General features: G+C 48.1%; 8 protein-coding genes across 8 annotated transcripts; 5 read left to right on the top strand and 3 right to left on the bottom strand.

The window, feature by feature from the left end:
- Nucleotides 1-714: 714 nt before the first annotated feature.
- BT62DRAFT_1010256 (uncharacterized protein) lies at nucleotides 715-1311 on the top strand (the record flags this gene model as incomplete). The annotated part of the gene is made up of 2 exons (XM_043177631.1): nucleotides 715-1010; nucleotides 1065-1311. 2 exons carry the CDS (start codon nucleotides 715-717, stop codon nucleotides 1309-1311), a joined length of 543 nt encoding a protein of 180 aa, XP_043036142.1.
- BT62DRAFT_935945 (uncharacterized protein) lies at nucleotides 1228-1876 on the top strand. The gene has a single exon (XM_043187038.1). It carries the CDS (start codon nucleotides 1425-1427, stop codon nucleotides 1797-1799), a length of 375 nt encoding a protein of 124 aa, XP_043036141.1. The 5' UTR covers nucleotides 1228-1424; the 3' UTR covers nucleotides 1800-1876.
- Nucleotides 1877-3045: 1169 nt separating this feature from the next.
- Nucleotides 3046-3231, top strand: BT62DRAFT_871882 (uncharacterized protein; the record flags this gene model as incomplete). Its single annotated transcript, XM_043182523.1, has 1 exon — nucleotides 3046-3231. A coding segment is annotated over one exon (186 nt), but the record flags the coding sequence as incomplete, so codon positions are not given.
- A 1041-nt stretch (nucleotides 3232-4272) lies between these two features.
- On the bottom strand, nucleotides 4273-5585 carry BT62DRAFT_996565 (cyclophilin). The gene is made up of 7 exons (XM_043190588.1): nucleotides 5242-5585; nucleotides 5174-5186; nucleotides 4953-5108; nucleotides 4806-4881; nucleotides 4674-4753; nucleotides 4593-4622; nucleotides 4273-4531 (listed from the first exon to the last, which is right to left on the bottom strand). Coding segments are annotated over exons 1-7 (492 nt in total). The 5' UTR covers nucleotides 5244-5585; the 3' UTR covers nucleotides 4273-4396.
- Nucleotides 5586-6587: 1002 nt separating this feature from the next.
- On the bottom strand, nucleotides 6588-11908 carry BT62DRAFT_954741 (uncharacterized protein). Its single transcript, XM_043188317.1, has 15 exons — nucleotides 11680-11908; nucleotides 11454-11621; nucleotides 11188-11406; nucleotides 11022-11136; nucleotides 10824-10969; nucleotides 10167-10771; nucleotides 10092-10118; nucleotides 9718-10034; nucleotides 9633-9664; nucleotides 9253-9581; nucleotides 9048-9204; nucleotides 8932-8993; nucleotides 7697-8877; nucleotides 7237-7646; nucleotides 6588-7175 (listed from the first exon to the last, which is right to left on the bottom strand). Exons 2-15 carry the CDS (start codon nucleotides 11617-11619, stop codon nucleotides 6850-6852), a joined length of 4092 nt encoding a protein of 1363 aa, XP_043036138.1. The 5' UTR covers nucleotides 11620-11621; nucleotides 11680-11908; the 3' UTR covers nucleotides 6588-6849.
- Nucleotides 11907-13152, top strand: BT62DRAFT_1010251 (uncharacterized protein; the record flags this gene model as incomplete). Its single annotated transcript, XM_043177630.1, has 5 exons — nucleotides 11907-12056; nucleotides 12106-12371; nucleotides 12426-12536; nucleotides 12834-12865; nucleotides 12920-13152. 5 exons carry the CDS (start codon nucleotides 11907-11909, stop codon nucleotides 13150-13152), a joined length of 792 nt encoding a protein of 263 aa, XP_043036137.1.
- Nucleotides 13153-15916: 2764 nt separating this feature from the next.
- BT62DRAFT_922564 (uncharacterized protein) lies at nucleotides 15917-16965 on the top strand (the record flags this gene model as incomplete). The annotated part of the gene is made up of 4 exons (XM_043184410.1): nucleotides 15917-16357; nucleotides 16405-16494; nucleotides 16544-16708; nucleotides 16759-16965. 4 exons carry the CDS (start codon nucleotides 15917-15919, stop codon nucleotides 16963-16965), a joined length of 903 nt encoding a protein of 300 aa, XP_043036136.1.
- Nucleotides 16966-17474: 509 nt separating this feature from the next.
- On the bottom strand, nucleotides 17475-18258 carry BT62DRAFT_935939 (uncharacterized protein). Its single transcript, XM_043187037.1, has 4 exons — nucleotides 18163-18258; nucleotides 17739-18117; nucleotides 17596-17683; nucleotides 17475-17538 (listed from the first exon to the last, which is right to left on the bottom strand). Exon 2 carries the CDS (start codon nucleotides 17971-17973, stop codon nucleotides 17806-17808), a length of 168 nt encoding a protein of 55 aa, XP_043036135.1. The 5' UTR covers nucleotides 17974-18117; nucleotides 18163-18258; the 3' UTR covers nucleotides 17475-17538; nucleotides 17596-17683; nucleotides 17739-17805.
- Between the last annotated feature and the right edge of the window lie 318 nt (nucleotides 18259-18576).

The raw sequence follows: 18576 nt of genomic DNA, 5'->3' as shown, positions 1-18576 counted from the left end.
CATTCATAGCCACTTCTCAGCATTTCACAAGGCATTGCAGGTAATGAAATGGCAGATGAAGAAGTGAAGGCAGCAGCATGAGGTGATGTCAGTGAGCAGTGGAATATACCAGCACCACTGTGAAAACCAATACCAATCAACAAAACTTCACTACTCCAGGAATTCTATGCAAAGCAGAAACAACAAGCTGATAGAACCTGGAGAAAGTCACCCTGCTTCTCCATATTCTGAAACATAGACTCAGCATCTGCACAACAGGCTGCATGCCGGTACAGGAAATTGGCCACTTCTTTACCGCGTTCGGAGCATGAGTTGATAGGCACCCGCTCAGCTATCCATGATGCCATATGATCTCCTCGGTCTCACACTCGATCCTCTGCCGATACGCAAAGTTGCCGTTGTACAAGAGAAATGCATAATCGACCCTTTGCAGTGAGAATGAAAAAGCGCCTCTTAAATAGGACCAGCCTGAGTGGTCTTGAGTATTTTACATAACCCCACACAAATCTAGGCCTTTGATCCATGAGGCGATATCGATTTTGTAACAACCCATCATGCGACTGATGTCTATAGGAAAACGCAACTGCTCAACGGGTGCTCACTACAGCACATCAAGTACGCCACCTGTCCTTCATTGATACTGCGGTTAGATATCCGTCATGAGTCCGGGCCTAAATTTACCGTGACTGACGTCTTCTCCAGCTCTGATCACTGATGCCCGGTACTCCATATATGAAGAGGGCTTTTCAGGACGTCGACATTCCCTCTGAGAGCGGTGGGAGACACCCCGACTTGAGTTTTCCTCGAGCAGTACGGTTGCTTCTTTCTCTGAATGAAACCGTATACTGTATACCACATTCGTTGACTTTATTTACACGAGGAGCACCTACCTATCGAGAAGGGCTAGATGAAACCGTCCACGCGAATCACGATAGAGATCTTACGCCCATGCTGGTAGGAGCGAAGCCTCTGAATGGGAGGCGAATAAGAGCTAATGTCCTTAGACGTCGGTCAACATTGCTCTGCTCCATCTAAATGAAAGTTAGTCTGAAACTGCTGATTAGGCAAGGGTATCGCACCACCTCTGGCTCGCCGTGGGTCTTTTTTGATCGTTCTACTTCGATTCCTACTCTGACTCTCTTTCTGCCACCGCCGCTCTGCTCCGAACAAGAACGCACGAAAAATTCTGGACCTCTGAGCTCCAACTACGGCGATGTCGATGCGGTGCCACTGCCAGCAGTGAAGTTCATCGTCATCGCGGAATGTCTGGAAATGACTAAGCTGGCGTTTGTGGATGGGATTTATACCTGAAGTCACGGTGAGCGCCCCTGGTGAGACTGTGGCTTTGAGCGGTAACTTTGGATACAGGGCAGGGACAAAAGTATCATATATGGTAGTGTGCATCTGTCGTGTAAACGGAACGGATGCCCACCCTCTGGAGAGAGAACCCCACCGGTGGATTGAAAGTGCGAGCATTAGTTCCGATACGCTATCAAGAATGTACTAGACCCGCGAATACGTCTTCTAGTCGAGATCTAGTCCCGGTCCCTTATTCAGAATCCGGCGAGGCTACACTGCCGGCTATGAAGAGTTCATGGGAAAGCAATGCTCTGACTTGGTGGATTTTATTGAACTCTGGTCATCTAAAACGACTACTTTTCGTTAGTCCCACACAGCCTACGACTAATCAATACAGGCACGTCAACAATGGAGAGCGCCGGACCGATGGAGGTATGCTGTCCACCTATTCCGCTGACAGTACATGTTCCGGTACTACGAGGGCGCAACTATATGCTTGAAAAACCTGGTGTGATCGTACGCGTTGTGAGCCCATACTTTCATCCTATCCGAAAAGATCGTGGGTTTGTAGAAGAAGGTGGAGTATTCTGAGTCTGACTAACAAACAAGCTGTCTCTAGTATTTCGCTTCTGGATTCGATATGCCCGTGTACATGTGATGACAAGTAACACGCGTGCTTGTGTCAAGGACTTAGTATGAGAAGAAACCGTGGTAGTAAAGCAATATAGCGGAGATATCGCACAAATGGCCCCATGATTCCCCCCTCTTATCAGATAAGATTAATCAGATATGGTTTGGTTCTCCTCCTCTGGTACACGCCTCAAAGGCGTGTTATGCCACGGCACGCCGCAGACAGGCCTCAGTCGATTCGCCTACGATCTAGCCATGGTGCAGATGAAACGCTGTACGGCAGTACACCTTGTGTTGTCCAAGGTCCCATAATGTGGTTCTGAGTTTCCATCTGGGCATTCATAAGTAGAATATCCTTGCCGCGTAAAGGGCCATGCATACACACATTAGGCCGTAGCAACCGCCAGTACAAAATCAACGAATATTCCTTTAAAAAAAAACACAGCAATGGCTGCATGTCAAAAAAATAGCGCCATGGTCCTCGATTCGAACAGCAGCGCATGCGAATGGAATAGGACCGCTACTGCCTAGATTAGTTTCATAAGAGAAAACAGAACCTACAAAGAAGATCCTGAGCTAGATAATCGATATTTCTCCTTTGTGCATCCGTAAGAAACACGTTGACAGTAGTCCACGTATTCTAGATGTTTCCGGATACAATAATGAAACAACCTGGTTCTTGGCAGCTGCGCATATCTTGAAGGCCATACGCGAACAAGATTCGTATCCGAAACATGGATATCATCCGAATTATCCTGTTAGTAGTTTCATGACGGTCCCGACGACATCTACTTCAGCATAAATCAATCTATCAGACGATCCTATTCCCCACTTCTGCCCACGCACTCACGCAAATCGTATCAGTAATAGAAGAAATCATCTACTAAAGCAGACTGGTAGCTGCCCCGCTGCACAAGTTGATGAGCTAGTATTTAACTTCTTCACAGCAAAAGAATAAGAGTCTGCAAAAAATGTTATTGGCCGGCGGCAAGGGAATGCGTAAATGGAAAATTCGAAGAAAGTTCGAACGATCACAAATGATGACGCATCGAACTTTGTCTCTGTTAGGGGGGGGCTGTTACCCTGGTCCCATCGACTTTGGCGCTTGACCACGACATGGATACTTTCCCTTGCGAAATTTTGACCCGCGTATGCTACTATGCCTGCACTGATGGGGGCCAAACAGGGCGTTCTATCTCTCTTGTCAGCAAACGGGCGCATCGCCTTGTCAAGCCCTTCCGATTGAACTCGCTTTGTGTAACTAGTGCAAGGCAGATTATCGGGTTGAGAGAACATTTGGACAGCTTGCCGTTGAATGAAACAACAGTCTGTCACCTCTTCATCGCGTCCACGTATCCGGGTCCAGATGCCAGTATCTACCCGAACCCGGCCCAAATATACAACGCCATGACAAGAATTCTGCGACTCGTGTCACGGACAGTGGTCACATTAACAGTTCATCTCCTATTCCTCAGAAATTCTATACTTCCGCAAAATGGTTTCTTCCCGAACCTCAAAGAATTGACTCTCTACGGCCACTTCGACACCTACATTGAGCGACGAGCGTTCCCTTCCCTCCGGCGATTACACTTATCTGTGCTTTCGGGCGGGAAAACCTTAGCTAGAGACATTGGACGAGCATGCCCATTCCTCACGCACTTATATGTCCTTGAGCGCGGCCTATCTCTCAGACAGGTCGGGCAATCCCTTGGCGTCCCCCAATTCTTACAGACCTCGACCTCGACCTTGGTGTCGGCCATGGCCACCAGATGCATTCTTCCGCGCACGATACAGAAAATCCTTGTCGAGACAGACCTCGGGTACATAAGGCGAGGTCATGCGCCCTCGTCCTCAGATGACGATAGCTACCATGAGCCGCTAAACGACAAGATTGCTCAAGCGGAGTTAATTTCTGATTTGACAGGTGTTGATGTTCGATTGGTGGCAAGGGGGGAAGGGAAGTGGGGGAGTATCGCGTCAGCATTACAGGACCATAAAGAGAGGTTCGAGTTTGGTATGGAAGGGCGATGGGATGCCGTACTAGAGATATGATATTGCAGAGATCTTTGGGCTATGTCTATCTCGCGCTATATTCGGGGGCCTCGGGCGGCTTGAAAACGCACAGACCCGTGGCGACGGCGCCGCAATTACCTGCTTCCTTGACGTGACCTCGCGGAGAGTTTCCAGTTATTTTTATTGAATTCGCAATTGTAGCCTGTTGGACATGTACCATGGTGTCTTCTGAGTGCCATTAATCATATACCTATAAATAATTCTAACGAGATCTCAGCGGCGGCTCGCTCGATTAATCATAAAGAACACACACGCACTCACGAACAGTGAGAAATAGTAATCACAGGATCACAGAGCAGCAGTATAGCATTAAGTAACATAGATATGGAATAACAGAAGGATAACAAATGGCAACGCAAAACAGAGCAATAGATTAAACACAAAGGTCAACAATTCACGCAACTGTGCCTGACGCTGATATCTCCACCTTCTTCTTTGGTGCGCCGCTCGCGGTACCTGTCATTTCGATCTCCTTCACAAGATCCATACCTTCTACAACTTCTCCGAATACCACATGTCGTCCGTCCAGCTAAAACGAAAACAGTGGTAAGCACACCTTGTGACGATGGTAAGTACATCGTGAAACTTACCCAAGGAGTCTTTACAGTCGTGATGAAAAACTGGAACGATGTCAGTCATATGTTTAGATCAATCAAGAGAAGAATACACACCTGAGAACCGTTAGTATTTGGACCGGCATTTGCCATGGACAAAAGCCCAGGTCGGTCGTGTTTTCTTCTAAAACTCTCATCTAGACAAGTCCAGTCAAACCCTAGGCCGGAATCAGACAACTCGACACTCACCTCGAAACTTCAAGCCGTATATCGACTTTCCACCCGTTCCGTTATGCGCCGTAAAATCACCCGCCTGAATCATGAACTAGAACGATTCAATTATCAGCATCAAGGAAGATGGACAGGAAGAATGTTTGTATTGGAGAAGATACTCACCCCTGGTATTATACGGTGGAAGCTGCAACCGGCATATCCGAATCCATGCTGGCCCGTGGCCAGCTCCCGAAAGTTCTTAGCCGTCCTTGGAACTAGCTCATCGTACAGACGGAATACGATCCTTCCCGCGGGGCGGGAATCGATGGTTATATCGAACTACAAGTCGACGGTGGTAGACGCGTCAAGGTAATAACAAAATTGACCATGGAGGGTATACGTACGAATATGTTTGCCCTGGATGTGAATCTCTTCAAAGGCTGTGCATGAAAACAGGATTGGAGGGACATACATGAAACTGCCAGTCGAGAGCCATGACGGTCCGGGGAAGATCAATGAAAAAAACGAAAAAGGAACGGGCACGTGACGTACGGGTCGCTCTGGTTTTTCTGTAACACGAAGAGGATGTGTGGGCTTGTATATCGCCTGTGAAGGTTGATACTGGGGGCAACGACTCCGGAATACGTGGCTTAAATATGTACTCGCTCACCACCTCGGGAACTTCCGTCCGTGGTACCCTGGCCGCTATAGCCGTCTCAATGGCAAGCTCCGACCACGCATCAACGAACCATTATAAGTACTGGGTCGGTCCTAGGGCTAGGTGGCGTCCGAATCGTCCTCGTTGCAGGCAGCGCCTCAGGACACGCGGCACACAAGGTTTTCCAGCACATCGTAAGCGTCGATTTCACTCACTTTATCGGCTGGTTCACAATCCTTTAAGTCCATTTACAGCACCCTCAAAAAATGACACAAATTGATTAGACTTCTAACCTTTCTGTCCCGCCATGAGCATTCTCCGACCGAATTGATTCCCGGCTTTCGCTTTTGAATTGACCCCTCGCAAGGTACCTACGGCGGCGATCAAAGACACATGTGGTACCGCTAAAAATGTGTATCGAGGGACCTTTGACTTGCTAGCGTTGCTACATTATTCGGGCGCCTCCGAAAGATGCCCACTGGGGGCGTCGTTTCAATCTGAAATAGACACTAGTAGCACTTAGGACTAGTTACCTCCTCCGCATCGCCGCCACTTTTAATATACCTATTGAGTATCTGCTTCTTTTCCCCTCAATCTTACGTCCTCATATTCTGCTAGGTTACATTGATCGGCTGATTCCGACTTGCCTATTATCCTGTCTAATATGTTCATTTTACTCGCGGCGGATGCCAGTGTCAATAATGTGTTGCTTCCAGGCAAAGATCCGACGATACGCCTAAGGTGTAAAATCCTTACGCAAAAATCACCAGCATAATGGCTCTGATCTCTCGTCCCCAAACATCGTAGCATCCGTCAAACGATGAATGGTTCTCTTTGGATCACCCTGGAGGCGAAATTTGTGCTTTTCGAAGGATCTAGTGCGGGTAAGAAGTTGACATTGATGACTAACACAATCGAAAAGTACCCCACGACTGCCCCGTGCTGATTGCTCTAAGTTCGTGTGCGAATGTCTATATCGTCATCGAGATGCCTGCTCCTGTAAGTATGTCCAACACGCACTCGTCTTTTTGTTGCTCGGGAACCGGGCAACTAAAGTAGCGGTGCCATTGTTCTATCGCCCATCTCTTTCGATCTCCCTTCTGAACTTACTCCCATTTATGTTGAATTCGAAGCCTTGCGACTCTCTGGGTGTTTGCGTCATTCTCACTATCATCCTATCAATAGGTATCTGATATCATCACGAACGTAGCTGTGTACTTAATTGACGGTTATGCTACAGGTCTCCGCCGACGACTTGAGGTCGGAACTTCCCAACATCACCATCCCAGGCCGACAACGACGCTGATTGCCCTATCAGAATCCCATGCGCACTTAGACATCGTACGTTATGACTACTGGCATAAGGAAACCCCCGTGCCGGCACCCGTTGCATCTGTGTACATCCATTTACAGCAATGAACACTATGACTCGGCTCCTGCAGCCAAAACGCATCCATCATCGCTGCCCTTCGAAACATTTCCGTGGGTTGAACTGCTGAAGTATTCCTTCAACATCGTTTCCATTAAGGATAATCGGCTCTCGACTCTGTCTTCAAGTGCCGCTAGCCGTTGATCAACTTTGTCGAACTTCTTCTCGAGAGCTGCCAGCTTCACCTCGGTCGCGACAACCTCCACGGGAGGATTGCAATCGGCGATTCGTAGAAGGGGCTCCCCGAGCTCGTGGGGATCACCTGGCATGGGTTCCTTCTTCTTCGCATCGCACTCGTCGCAAACATACGCATCGATGGCTGGAGCCAGTGATAATCAGCGCTCGAGACTACGGGCAGCAAACGAAAAAAAAAAACGCACTGCAGATCAAACATACCCAACAAGGTATGGATACAACTTTCCCACAGCACCGACATTTTGGGGGTGCGGCTGGAGTTAGCGCTTCCTTCTTCGACTGGCTACCGTGGGAGGAGCTACTCTTCTCCACGGGCTCGACACGGTTCTTGAGGGAAGATCGGAACTCCCCTTTGATGCGGACTACCATAGAACGGGCTTCAGGAATCATCCACCGCAGACGACCATCCAGGACGACACTATCGAACTTGAGCAGATCATGGGACGGGTCGTGAACAAATCCACCGCGTTCGCAGCTTGTATCAATACAACTCGTGCATAAGTCAATCGTGTCCGTGAATGAGTCGTTCATACAGGTGAGGCAGGCCAGCCTACTCCCTAAAATCGAACCATGACATGAATCGCAACCGTAACCACTAGTGGAACGATGGGTATCGGGGAAGAAATGACTGAACTGTGGACTCACATAAATTTGCGCCGGGTTATCTCATCAGCGGCAAAAGAATAGTAATACCGAATATCCATCGGACAAAGGATGCACTTCAAACGATACAGTTCTTCCTCCTCCTCCTCAGACAAAGGGCTACGTGGGCAAAGATTGTCCTTCACACATTGTTCTCTGACGGCCAGTTCCAGGAAGCGGCGTCTTTCAGCGAACCTGTCCTTCAAGAACTTCCAGGAAAAGGACTTCCTCCGCATTCGGTCCAGCACAGACGTGCAAGCAAACCTCCATCGCGCGCGAGCACGACTCCCCGCATCCTCGTTAGCTACTGGGAAAACTCGCTCATCGCCGGGAAGGAATCTGCATAAGGAAGCAGGGGTTCGACGCAAAATAAACTTGTAATAATAATTCTCTGACTCTGGATCGGTAGATCCTGAGCCATCGGATGCTTGTGAAGCATGATTGTCAACGTCAGCCTCATTAGACTCGGGGTCAGCCGCGCCGCTGTGGCTTTCTTCAGCCGCAGCGGTTTCATCGTTCTGGGGGGTCGAACTGTCCACTCGGCCTGTACCTTCTTCGGAAGCTGCCTGGTCACCCCCCTGGGACACGGCATCCCCATCCTTATTCTCTTCGGCGCCTCCTTGGTCACCGTTGTCGTCACCTTGGTCGCCACCACCCTCATCATCGGGCGACTGCTCATCTGAGTCATGTTCTTCTTCATTTCCGGTGGCACCTAAGTATTTGCACCACCCCTTGATTATGCCCTTTTCAGTATCAAGTTCCCCGGTAAGGTCCACAAAGTCACCATCATCGAAAGCGAGACGGATGTACACCTTGTTATCCTCCTTAATGTCCCCTGAGATATTCATAGACCACTTCCATGTCACCGCTCTCCCAGTCAAAGCACCATCGATCACGGAATCGATGAGGAGCTGTACCAGGCAAATATCCGATTTATGTTCATAGTACAGATGACCCGTCCATTGTCCTTGTATTGGGTCTTCAGGAGCTTCCTCGGTGAAATCAGAGGGAAGGTTGTACATATCAGATCCAGAGGTGTCGGGAAGAGGATATCGTAGAATGCTGAGAGGGATGTCCGTAATAGACTCGGTGCCTTCTTCATCAATGGTCGGATCTTCATTGACATAGTCGGAAATAGAACTCTCGGATGGTCGCCTTTCGGGATTATTGTACGACAATTTGAACTGGATGAAACATATGAGAACTTCAAATGTACAAGATACAGAGCATGGACTTACCATGCCAAAAGCAAAGTTCTCAAGCTTTTCAACTACGTCGACATTACTCTGCTTGAAGATCGCTGATGATAACTTTGATCAATACAGACCAGAGATTACAGAAGTCACGAACATACATGCCACATTTTGCATTCGATGCTCGAATACCGAGAACAAGTTCCACAAGGATGCAGACATGTTCTGCATTTCATATTGGTCTAGAACGAATCTGGTGGATAGACGGACTATCCTTAGGTGATGCCTGAGAAGAAGATATAGCATGGGATAAATGTACTAAGAAGCGATGAGAGAAAGCCAATGATCGACGGTCGGTTAACCTACACGTTCAATACGCCCAGGTCCCGTTATCAGAAACACGGTGGATTTTGCATCGATTTCGTATAGGACATCTGCGAGGTTACGCATCAGACGCGCTTCCTCGCTCTCAGTGTACGCCTTAGTGAGTCTTCGCAATTCACTGCTTTCCAAGGCGTTAGGAGATACGTCCCGAGTAGACCGAAGGAGCCTATCGACCAGATAGATAGGACCATACTGGAGATACGTGGCCACCGCTTCACGATTGACCGGCAACACATGGGGAAATGTTTTGTACATTGTAGAGAGAATCATATGAATCTTCTTTTTATATCGATCCACACTGACGTGCCAGCCTATCATAGGACTCTTCAGCACAAACGAACAAAACAGGCTGGGAGACATACCTCCGGCCCAGTACGCGATCCATTGGGGGAGTCTACAAGAGTCGATCAATAAACTGCAAACATAGTGATTGACGACTGAACCCACGTCCAACCCGGTGGCATAGACTTTGTGAAAGTATTAATCTCTTTGGTGGTGATAAATCCTGTCGCGTCATCATCCACGGCTTCGATGATGGGCTGAACATGGGAAACATTGAAGTACATCAGAGCCCAGCGATCATTCTTGCATTTGAGATAGAAAAAGTCGTCGTTTACAGCGCTTATTGGTGAGAATATGGGGCTTCCAGCTTCGGAGGCGCCGGGTGACATCATAGGCGAGGCACTCAAAGCGCCGAGCTTATCAATAAAATAGTCATGGAGGGCAAGGATGAGGTGCTTGGCCTTGACGCTACCCCTCCAGGCCTATTGAAGGGAATCAAACGAATGCAACATGAAAAACGTATCACAGAATGCACGTACCATATCTTTCCAAAGCTCCTTCAAGTCCTTGAAAGGGAATAAGCAACAGAGCGGAACGAAACAAACACAACTTACTTCATTAATGACTCTGTCATGAGCTCCAGAGGCCATGGCACTAAGGATATGAGACTCAGTGCTTTTCAATGAATCTTTGAAAATCGACGCTAGTTGTCGGTGCTGGATTACAAGCTTCTTCTCAAAGTGGACGATGTTCCGTTGTAAGGCCTGCTCGACGTCTTCGGACCATTCTTTCAGCATCTCTTTCTGGACCTTGGCTTTCGCCGCAGACCATGATTCTCCCGTCCCTGACTGAGGCCCAAATACGCCTGCGATGCCCTCCCCACTTTTGTCAATAAGCTCGTGCAGGAGTTGCTCGTTGTCTATGCACGCCTTGACTCCCCCCTTCTCTTTGATGAACGCCTGAATGTCTCGCTCCCGGGCCGTGTCCAACTTCCTGAACACCGACATCATCATAGCCTCCATTGTCTGCACTGTCTGGTCAAGCTTTCGATCCATGGACTTGAGTGTCTTGTCCTGAACATCCAGCTTCGCATTAGCAGATTCAACTCCCAGTGCTGTATGGATCTGTAAGGCGTAATCAATGTCCTCGCGATATTTAGTAAATTTAGCGGCATAACCGGCCAGACGAGTTTCATAAATCTTGGACTTCATTGTCTTGGCTGAGATGAAGGTAAACGACGAGGTCTGAAAAGCGATGAAGTAGAGACGAACCAAGAAATCCCTTCTTCAGGTAATGGTCGCAGGCAGAGCCAGTTTCTCGGATGTCTTTTGCGATTGCTTCCATCAAGGAACCCATCCGATCTTCGATCGTGGTGCCGTCGCGCCCAACTTCTTTAGGGTCCTTTATATGACGAAGTCTTGAATGTGTTAGTGATATTTTGGAAAGAAGGGGACATCTAGTGTGCTTACTGAAATAGCACGATCATCGTGTCCTGCATTTGAAGCTTTACAGCAAGAACCTTTTTGTTGTTGCCTCGGCGCGTCATATCAAGAGTAATAACCAATTTGAAAGCGAGGACGGCCACTGCGTCTGGGCGTCAAAATAGGCGCTTGTAGTTCATGCATCATGACTCACCGCCTACGAACGGATGCAATTGTCCAAGAGCATCCAAACCCTTCATCACTACTTCAGAGGTCTCGGCAAAGGAGTTTAACGTGCTATCAATCGATTTTGTGTCCAATGAAAGCGAACCAATTGCTGTAGCTGCCGACTCGATCGCTGATTCGTTTGCTGTATACCAAGTGTTGAAAGACGCGTAGGATGTCGAAATTCCAGACAGATCAATGGTGTCCACTAATATACATTGGCAGAAGATCAAATGTCGACTGTTGGCTGCTCACTGAGCTTGTCAACCTTCTTTTGCGTCTTGGACAGTTCGATTTTTGAATACGCAGCATCGTACGCGGTGTCCAGTGACTGCTGGCGATGCAGATCCTCCGGAACGTCGTTGCTGTCTGCATCAGTTCCGTTTATGCTAATTTTCGGTAGAGGAAGAGGTTTCTCCATGTCTGGGGAAGAAGTTGTCGACGTGGTAGTAAGAATATAACAGTTATTCATGGGACTGACCTGAATTCGAAAAATAAAGTCCGCCGGTAATCAGGTACGATGGTCATCACTGATGTGATGCATAGGCCGGCGTCTAGATGTTAACATGTCCTACATCAACCTGCACTCCCGGATACTGCACCAGCTGGGAGAACCACGCTAAAAGAAGGTAAAATGCGATGATCAGCAATGGGTCGTCAAGGAGTCTAGGCATATTCTGTGCATAGAAACATAGGTGTCTGAAGATGATGAGCGCCCATAAGGTGATTGTTTTGAATATTCGGGCATCACGGGACTTCCCGGACCGACTATTCCGGAAGGAGCGTAGCAAGTTTCTTTTCATCGTCAAAACGCAACGCATGTTTCCTACACCAGTCCAAATCGAATCGAGTGAGGATGTGGGGGATTTTCTCGCTTTTCCCCTAGGACCTGATTGCTAAATGGAAGGACCATGCCCGGTATGGCAATGGGCGCTACGAGACCCTGACTCGGACTCGGTCATTATTAGCCAAGTTACTGAGAAGGGTTCGGCCAAATCTACGTTTCAACAAAGTAAAACGCATCTTGAATACCATGTCTCTGGAAACCATCCTTGAACTGGGCTGTGGGAAGGCATTCATTTCTGGGCGGCGACTGGGGGAACCTAGTATAGCGATTTTCATGTTTTGGCTTGGGTCTGAATCTGTGACCCTTCGTCGCGAAAACTTGCTTCTGTGTTCAATGTGATGATAATCAGGGGGGATCTCAACCCCGACACTTCCATTCAGAGCGTGTTTGAGAATGCCATATCCACCGGCGGCGGTATCTGGGAATCCTTCCGTGTTCCCACCTTTCCGGGACTGTGCGCCAGTGCCGACGGGAAATGAAGGCAAGGGAAGGTACGTTATCTCATTTGCGAATTCTGAAGGTATACGTGAGAGGCTGAAGAATGAATTCAGCTCGCTCGAATACGGTAACTCATGCTTCGTCTTCCGTGGAGTCAGGACAAGAAAGTTCAGATGATGTTCTCGCGTTAGATGAACTAGCCAAAGAGAGGATTGAACGGCATCTTCGAGTCTTGGGTTCCCACGGACTTGCTTGGACCTAAGTTATTTCCTGCTCCGGAGCCTTCTCCACATTGATGAAAGGGTAGTGATAGCATATTACGGATCTTGCTTCATCGGTATTTCTGGTAGGTCTTCAAAAATATACAAAGATTCAGTTGGTGGTAAGTGAGGCGACTTTGTCCAATTTTCTGCCAATGACTTTTGACAGCAAGTAGACGTTATAGGAGATGTAGCCGCAGGCGTCTTCCGAGCTAGCTGTCAGGATCCTCCCTTCTCGGCCTCCCAGATCCTTCTCGTTGTTAGAGAAGTTTCCGCTATATTTGAACAAGAAGAGGATTATCGGCGCCGAACTGGTCGTGATCTTCCCTCAGCCCCAGCCTTTGTGGGGAAAATCCTTCTCACCATTAATGGACATAAACGGCTTGTTGATTTAACTTTCCATTTTTAATGAATCATTAATATGTATAATAGTCGACATCGAGAGGGTCACCGCGCGCGTACGACTGGTGAATGTCCGGATGAAGACGGTCAGATGGCCGCAACAAGACAGGCTTATCAAAACATGACGCCGTTTGTGAAATGGGCCGAGCTGAGAATTAGGTCTTCTCTGGGTAGATCACAAGGCTTGAATCGAGTTACAATCAAAAAGCTCCTGGAAGGACCGCAGCAGCAGATGATGACTCGACCACTTGCTCATATCAAGCCTCCCCAGAATTGAGAATAAATCCGATTTTTCTCTGCCCTGCGCCCGTTACTGCAAGACATATCCAATCATTGGCTTGTCCTTCAATCTGCTCATCGGACGCAACTATGGGTCATTCCTACGCTTTCCAGCCTATACATCCACTATTTTCAGCCATTGAATGGTCTTACACTGAGCATGGCGAGTGTCAGCGATGACATGGAGCATTCAGTCATCCGGTTGGTGGTATTTCAGTTTTACCCATGGCCTACGACTTAACACCGCGGCAGACGCCTTTCGGGATCAGCCAACGGACACACCCTTACCCGTGTAATTTTTTGTGATCAACAATCGATTGCCTGGTTCCTCCTGCTTTAGGAAACCGGGATTGTTTTCTTCGTCTGCTTCCCATGGATCGTAATATGCACACTCTACGATGTCATAGCTCGCATGCTTCTTATTGCCGTGCGTGTTGTTGTTCTATCATAAGACGTCAGCTTATGACAAGTCTCAGCATTTTATATGGTAATACCCGAACCGAAGCAGCCCATCCAAGTCTATTTTGTCTTTCGAGATGGCATGGTAGACAGCCGCGCAGAAAGGGTTGAGCCGTGGCATGACACTGAGGATCAGTGTCCGGCCTGGCTATTCTGGGGTTTGTGTCATCTTTTCTTTATCCTCTTTCTCGCTTAACTTTCCCCCGACGACTCCTACGCCTGGACAGCCAGCGGCACCCACTCGCTATCGCAGTGTCGACTCCAAGGCGTCCTTGTGGGATACGACCTGCCCTCTCTTTCTAACGGGGATCGGCGGGTAGGCTGAGCTTACCCCATTACACCTGTTACTAAATTTATTAAAAGGGTGCCCATTTTTTAGGTCATGCCACCGTTGACAATTAATATTTGGGCTGAGAAGAATTGAGGGTACCAATGTCGCTCACCTTTTGGTCGCCTTCTCACGTTAACTTTCCACCAAAGACATAACGCTGACAACCAATTACCCATGGCCAGACCGCTGCAAGAGGTTCCGTTATCGCCCTGTTCTCGTCCTTTTTCAAGCTTGCCTTTTCGCCGACGTTTAGTAACGACAGTCGCCTACTTGGCCTTAAGCTCCCCTTTGTCTCTCTTTCAAATTTCTCGTAACAATCAACGGGTACGTCGAGCTCACTCCATCTGTGACGGTCGTTGATATAGCACCCGGTTCTCAGCTTCCGCTGCTTAGGGCACGGACGCATCTGACCATTGAGGACCTCATGTTGTTCACCATCTTTGCTCTCTGAAACCTCTCACTTTTCATACTACCGTCCCGGTGACCCGGTATTGCTCAGTTTCTGATTCGGCGGAGAATGAAGTCGCCGACGCTGGAATTCCGGCAAATCTACGAGATTCGAGCACCTAGGAAACGATAAGGACAACAGTCACGGTGTTTACCCTTGTTATCCCAGGCGCTCGTCTCATCCGAGTTGGCAAATAAAACGTTGGAATCGCCATCTTCCCTTCACCAAAATTGATATCTCCTCTAGATTGTTAGCGTTCATTTGTGCGACTTCACCGCTGTGGCGTATTACTACGTTTCCTAAACTCCCAAGAACTCCTCGCGGTCGCCCCATCATATAATAGGCCACGCTGAGGAGTGACTGGAGCAGAAGTGATCAACTGTATCGCACGTTCCCTGTCCTGTTCCTTCGCACCACCACCTTTTTTTTATTTATAAAAAATATTCTATTTTTTTATTGACAGAGAAGCTCTTTTATTACCTCCGTTCGAAACGGGTAATGAGCTTATCACTATTGAATCACAGAGGCCAATATTTCTCAAGATGTTGACTTAGTATCGCACTGGTTTCGATGCAGCAGACTCATTTTACTGGTAGCAAAGGCGGGACCGACGAGCTAAGTACCACGAGGAGTGTTGATGTCTTCTTTCGGAATCATCAAAACTCGGCTGCGAAGGTGCTGTAAAACGTAAAACGGTTCCCGGGATGCATTTAGCTTGAATATCAGACATAGAAATTTACCACCCCCAAGGTCTGGTCGTTTCTCTTCATACATACAACGCTACCACCTTTGTACTACTATGACCTCAAAAGGAAGAAGTTAAGAGTGCAAGGGTCGTACTAGGCTTCGACATATCGTCATCTGACATTTCGTTGACGCATCCACACGTCGATGTCAACGTCCAAAAACAAGGAGATTAGGAAGAAGTAGATATGCTGGAACTCGAGAGTGTCAACAGCCAATTCAATTTTCTGGTGAAAACTATTTACGAGGTATCAAGTAGGGAATAATAGATCCCGCTGCTTTCCAGACAATAAATACCAAGTCACAGTGACACTCGTTTTCCACTCAAGGTCCACCGTATCTGTGGTGGCGTCTATCAGCGACCTACGAGCAATCTTTGGATTTTACTAGACATTTTATTTTGTAAAAGGAGGCTCACACGACATAAAAGAAGCAATAGGCATCCCAAAAAGGAAGGCGCGTACATTTCGATCAGTCACATGCAGCAGGTTCGCCGCTCTCCTTCATACCATGACCATCTCCGATGTATCATTGGAGTCTGAAATGACGGCCTCGATGATGAACGACCCGCCGCCGCCATACCCCTCCCGTTCAAGAAGAATACGAGGCTCCCGTCGTTCACGGCGCAGCAATCAACCCACTGATTCCGCGGCACCGTCGCCAGAGCTGCCCAATGAAACCACTCCTTTTCTGACACGACCTCGCTCGTTGTCACACGTCAGTCTGCTCTCTTCGATTTCGGGGTCGCCTTTGTCGGGCCAGACGATGGTCACGATGTTTGACGGCGCGGACCAGCATAACCAGGATGACGGGTGCGCTTTGCCGCAGGCGCCGTCGTCTTACTTCCGGCCACTGAAAAAGAAGGTTTATTATATGTCGCTATTCCATTTGGCCGTCATCAATTTCCCATACACTCTATTGACATGGATATTCCTATTCGTGTTCACGCTGGTGCGTCATCATTTTACATGTCCTGTTCTGGGTAATGATGGCAGTAGCTTGGAACAACGCTCCTTGTGGCCTTGCCATTGGGCCTTTTGCTATGTTTTATTGATTTGCTAGTAGCTCGGGTCCTTGCGCGTGGAGAGGTACGCACATTTCCTATCTTTCCCAGTTCCGTTATTGATGTATCAGCAGCTATACCTCCAAACCAAGTTTCATTTCCCTCAAACATCGCTCCGCCGTAAACCAGTCATATTTACTCGGCAACGTTCACCTTCTCGAGAGGATATCGAGTCCACACCTCTTACCACGAACATCTTGCTTGACGAGACTTCCTTCTACAAAAACACATATGCGATGGTGTGTATTACCTTGTATTGTCATACTACTTCCCACTAATGCCTCACTAGTTCACCGATCCCACATCTTATCACTCATTATTCTACTTCCTCGTCATTAAGCCACCTATCACTCTGCTTTTTTCGCTGTTTATCGTCATCTGTGTCCTCCCTTGCTTAATTCTTGTTATACCTGCTCCTGCTGCCTTGCGGGCTGTTAGGAGAATGGGCATGTGGCAGGCCGCAGTTGCTTTGGAAGGTTTAGCTGGAGAGGCCTGATCTCTTTGTATCTCTGTATCACTGACCGTGGACGCTTGGATATCTCTATAATATACGTAGTTTCCTTTCTCTTTGGACCGATTGGAGCGTATCTCTGTTGCAGTGGTAAGATGGCATTCAATACATACTCCTCATGATTGCTGACAGCGGAGATAGGTCTACTCAACAGCCTAGACAGAAAAAAGCCATGATTCCAGGCCTGCGTGATTTCATCGAGCTATTTTTGCTTCCAGAGACTTCAATAGTCATCTTTTGAGATCTTGAACGTTCTTCTGAAATGCTTAATTACTTGTGGTCTTATAGGTCCTATATCTATTCGCCAGCCACGATTACCGCACATCCCTGGTGAGTTCAGTATGGCCTGAAGCCGTTCTCTGCTCATCTGTAATTCTACACTAGCAGCAGAAGCTCCGTCTCAAGGACTAGGATGTTCATTAGGCAAGTTTTGACAGGACGACTATTCTTACTTTTGAGGAATATTCTCCGAAATAAACACACGGACAATATGGACGATGACGATTACTACCGCGATACAGGACACGACGACGAAGAAGTCGTATGAGAATTAGTGTTGTGAGTGCCGTTGCATTGTTCCCGTCTGGCTGCTGACCGTTGTGAGCGTGTATGAAGAGAAGATTCTCTGTATTGGCCAGGGAAAGGCATGCTCCGAACTATTATCTTCGAAAGGCTGTGCTAGGTCAAAGTCAAGCTTTGATTCGCGAGTAGTGCTAGCCTTGCATACTACGCGTCGCTCTTATCCAGCCGTCTGTTAGCCGAATCATCCACTCAAGCCCGACTATCTGGTTCCGGAACCATAAGTGACTCGCGTTTCTCGTATCACTAGGAAGTATTCTGTGCCGTGCAGGCCCGGGGGGTGTCGGCGAGTTCCGGGAGGGAGAGTACATACCACTGCTTGAAGCGTGGGCAGTAAAGAGGACGAGGACAAAGAGCGTAAACCACGTTGCTCGAAGTAACGTTTTTCCACTCTTCAGCTGCTGCTTCGTACATCACTCGTGATATCTCTGTGCTCACTTGGCCTAAAGAACCTCAATTCAAAGGTCTCGCCATGACGCTGGTATAAACACCCTCGAGGAACTCGGGGCTCGAATCTATGTATACAATGATATACTGGATCCTTTCTAGCAAATCAAGGTTTGAAAAATCAAACCTTAGTAGCACTGGGCTAACGCGATATAGACCACCGGTGATACCTTCATGAAAAGAAGGGAGTGCTATCGTCGCGGATTAGCGCCTTCTCAGTGAAGAAATAGGACCTCGAAAAGTATACAGGCAATACTGATAATGCGATGTCAATAATATAGTTACGATAGACCATATGATCAGAGACTTACGCAGCGAAGCTTGGAAGGATCCTACATTGGCCACTGGATGACCCCGAGTCATTGCCTATCGTAGTGGTCGGAGAACTCTGTTCGCTATTGGCTGACCCTGGATGACTGGGGTTCGTGCCAGTAGCGTTATATGTTTCCAGGGTTGCGAATAAGAAAGTCGGCGAAGATACAGAGCCGGAAGACAGGGTCTACTCTATGATGGCGGCGGAATCGTTTAGCTTTTGCGAATCACATGTCTTGTTAGCGGGCGGAACTGGGA

Source organism: Guyanagaster necrorhizus (genome assembly GCF_019112545.1).
Source record: "Guyanagaster necrorhizus MCA 3950 unplaced genomic scaffold BT62scaffold_28, whole genome shotgun sequence".
Taxonomy (NCBI): domain Eukaryota; kingdom Fungi; phylum Basidiomycota; class Agaricomycetes; order Agaricales; family Physalacriaceae; genus Guyanagaster; species Guyanagaster necrorhizus.
The sequence above is the reverse complement of the archived record's forward strand: the minus strand, read 5'-3'. Positions and strand labels throughout refer to the sequence as shown.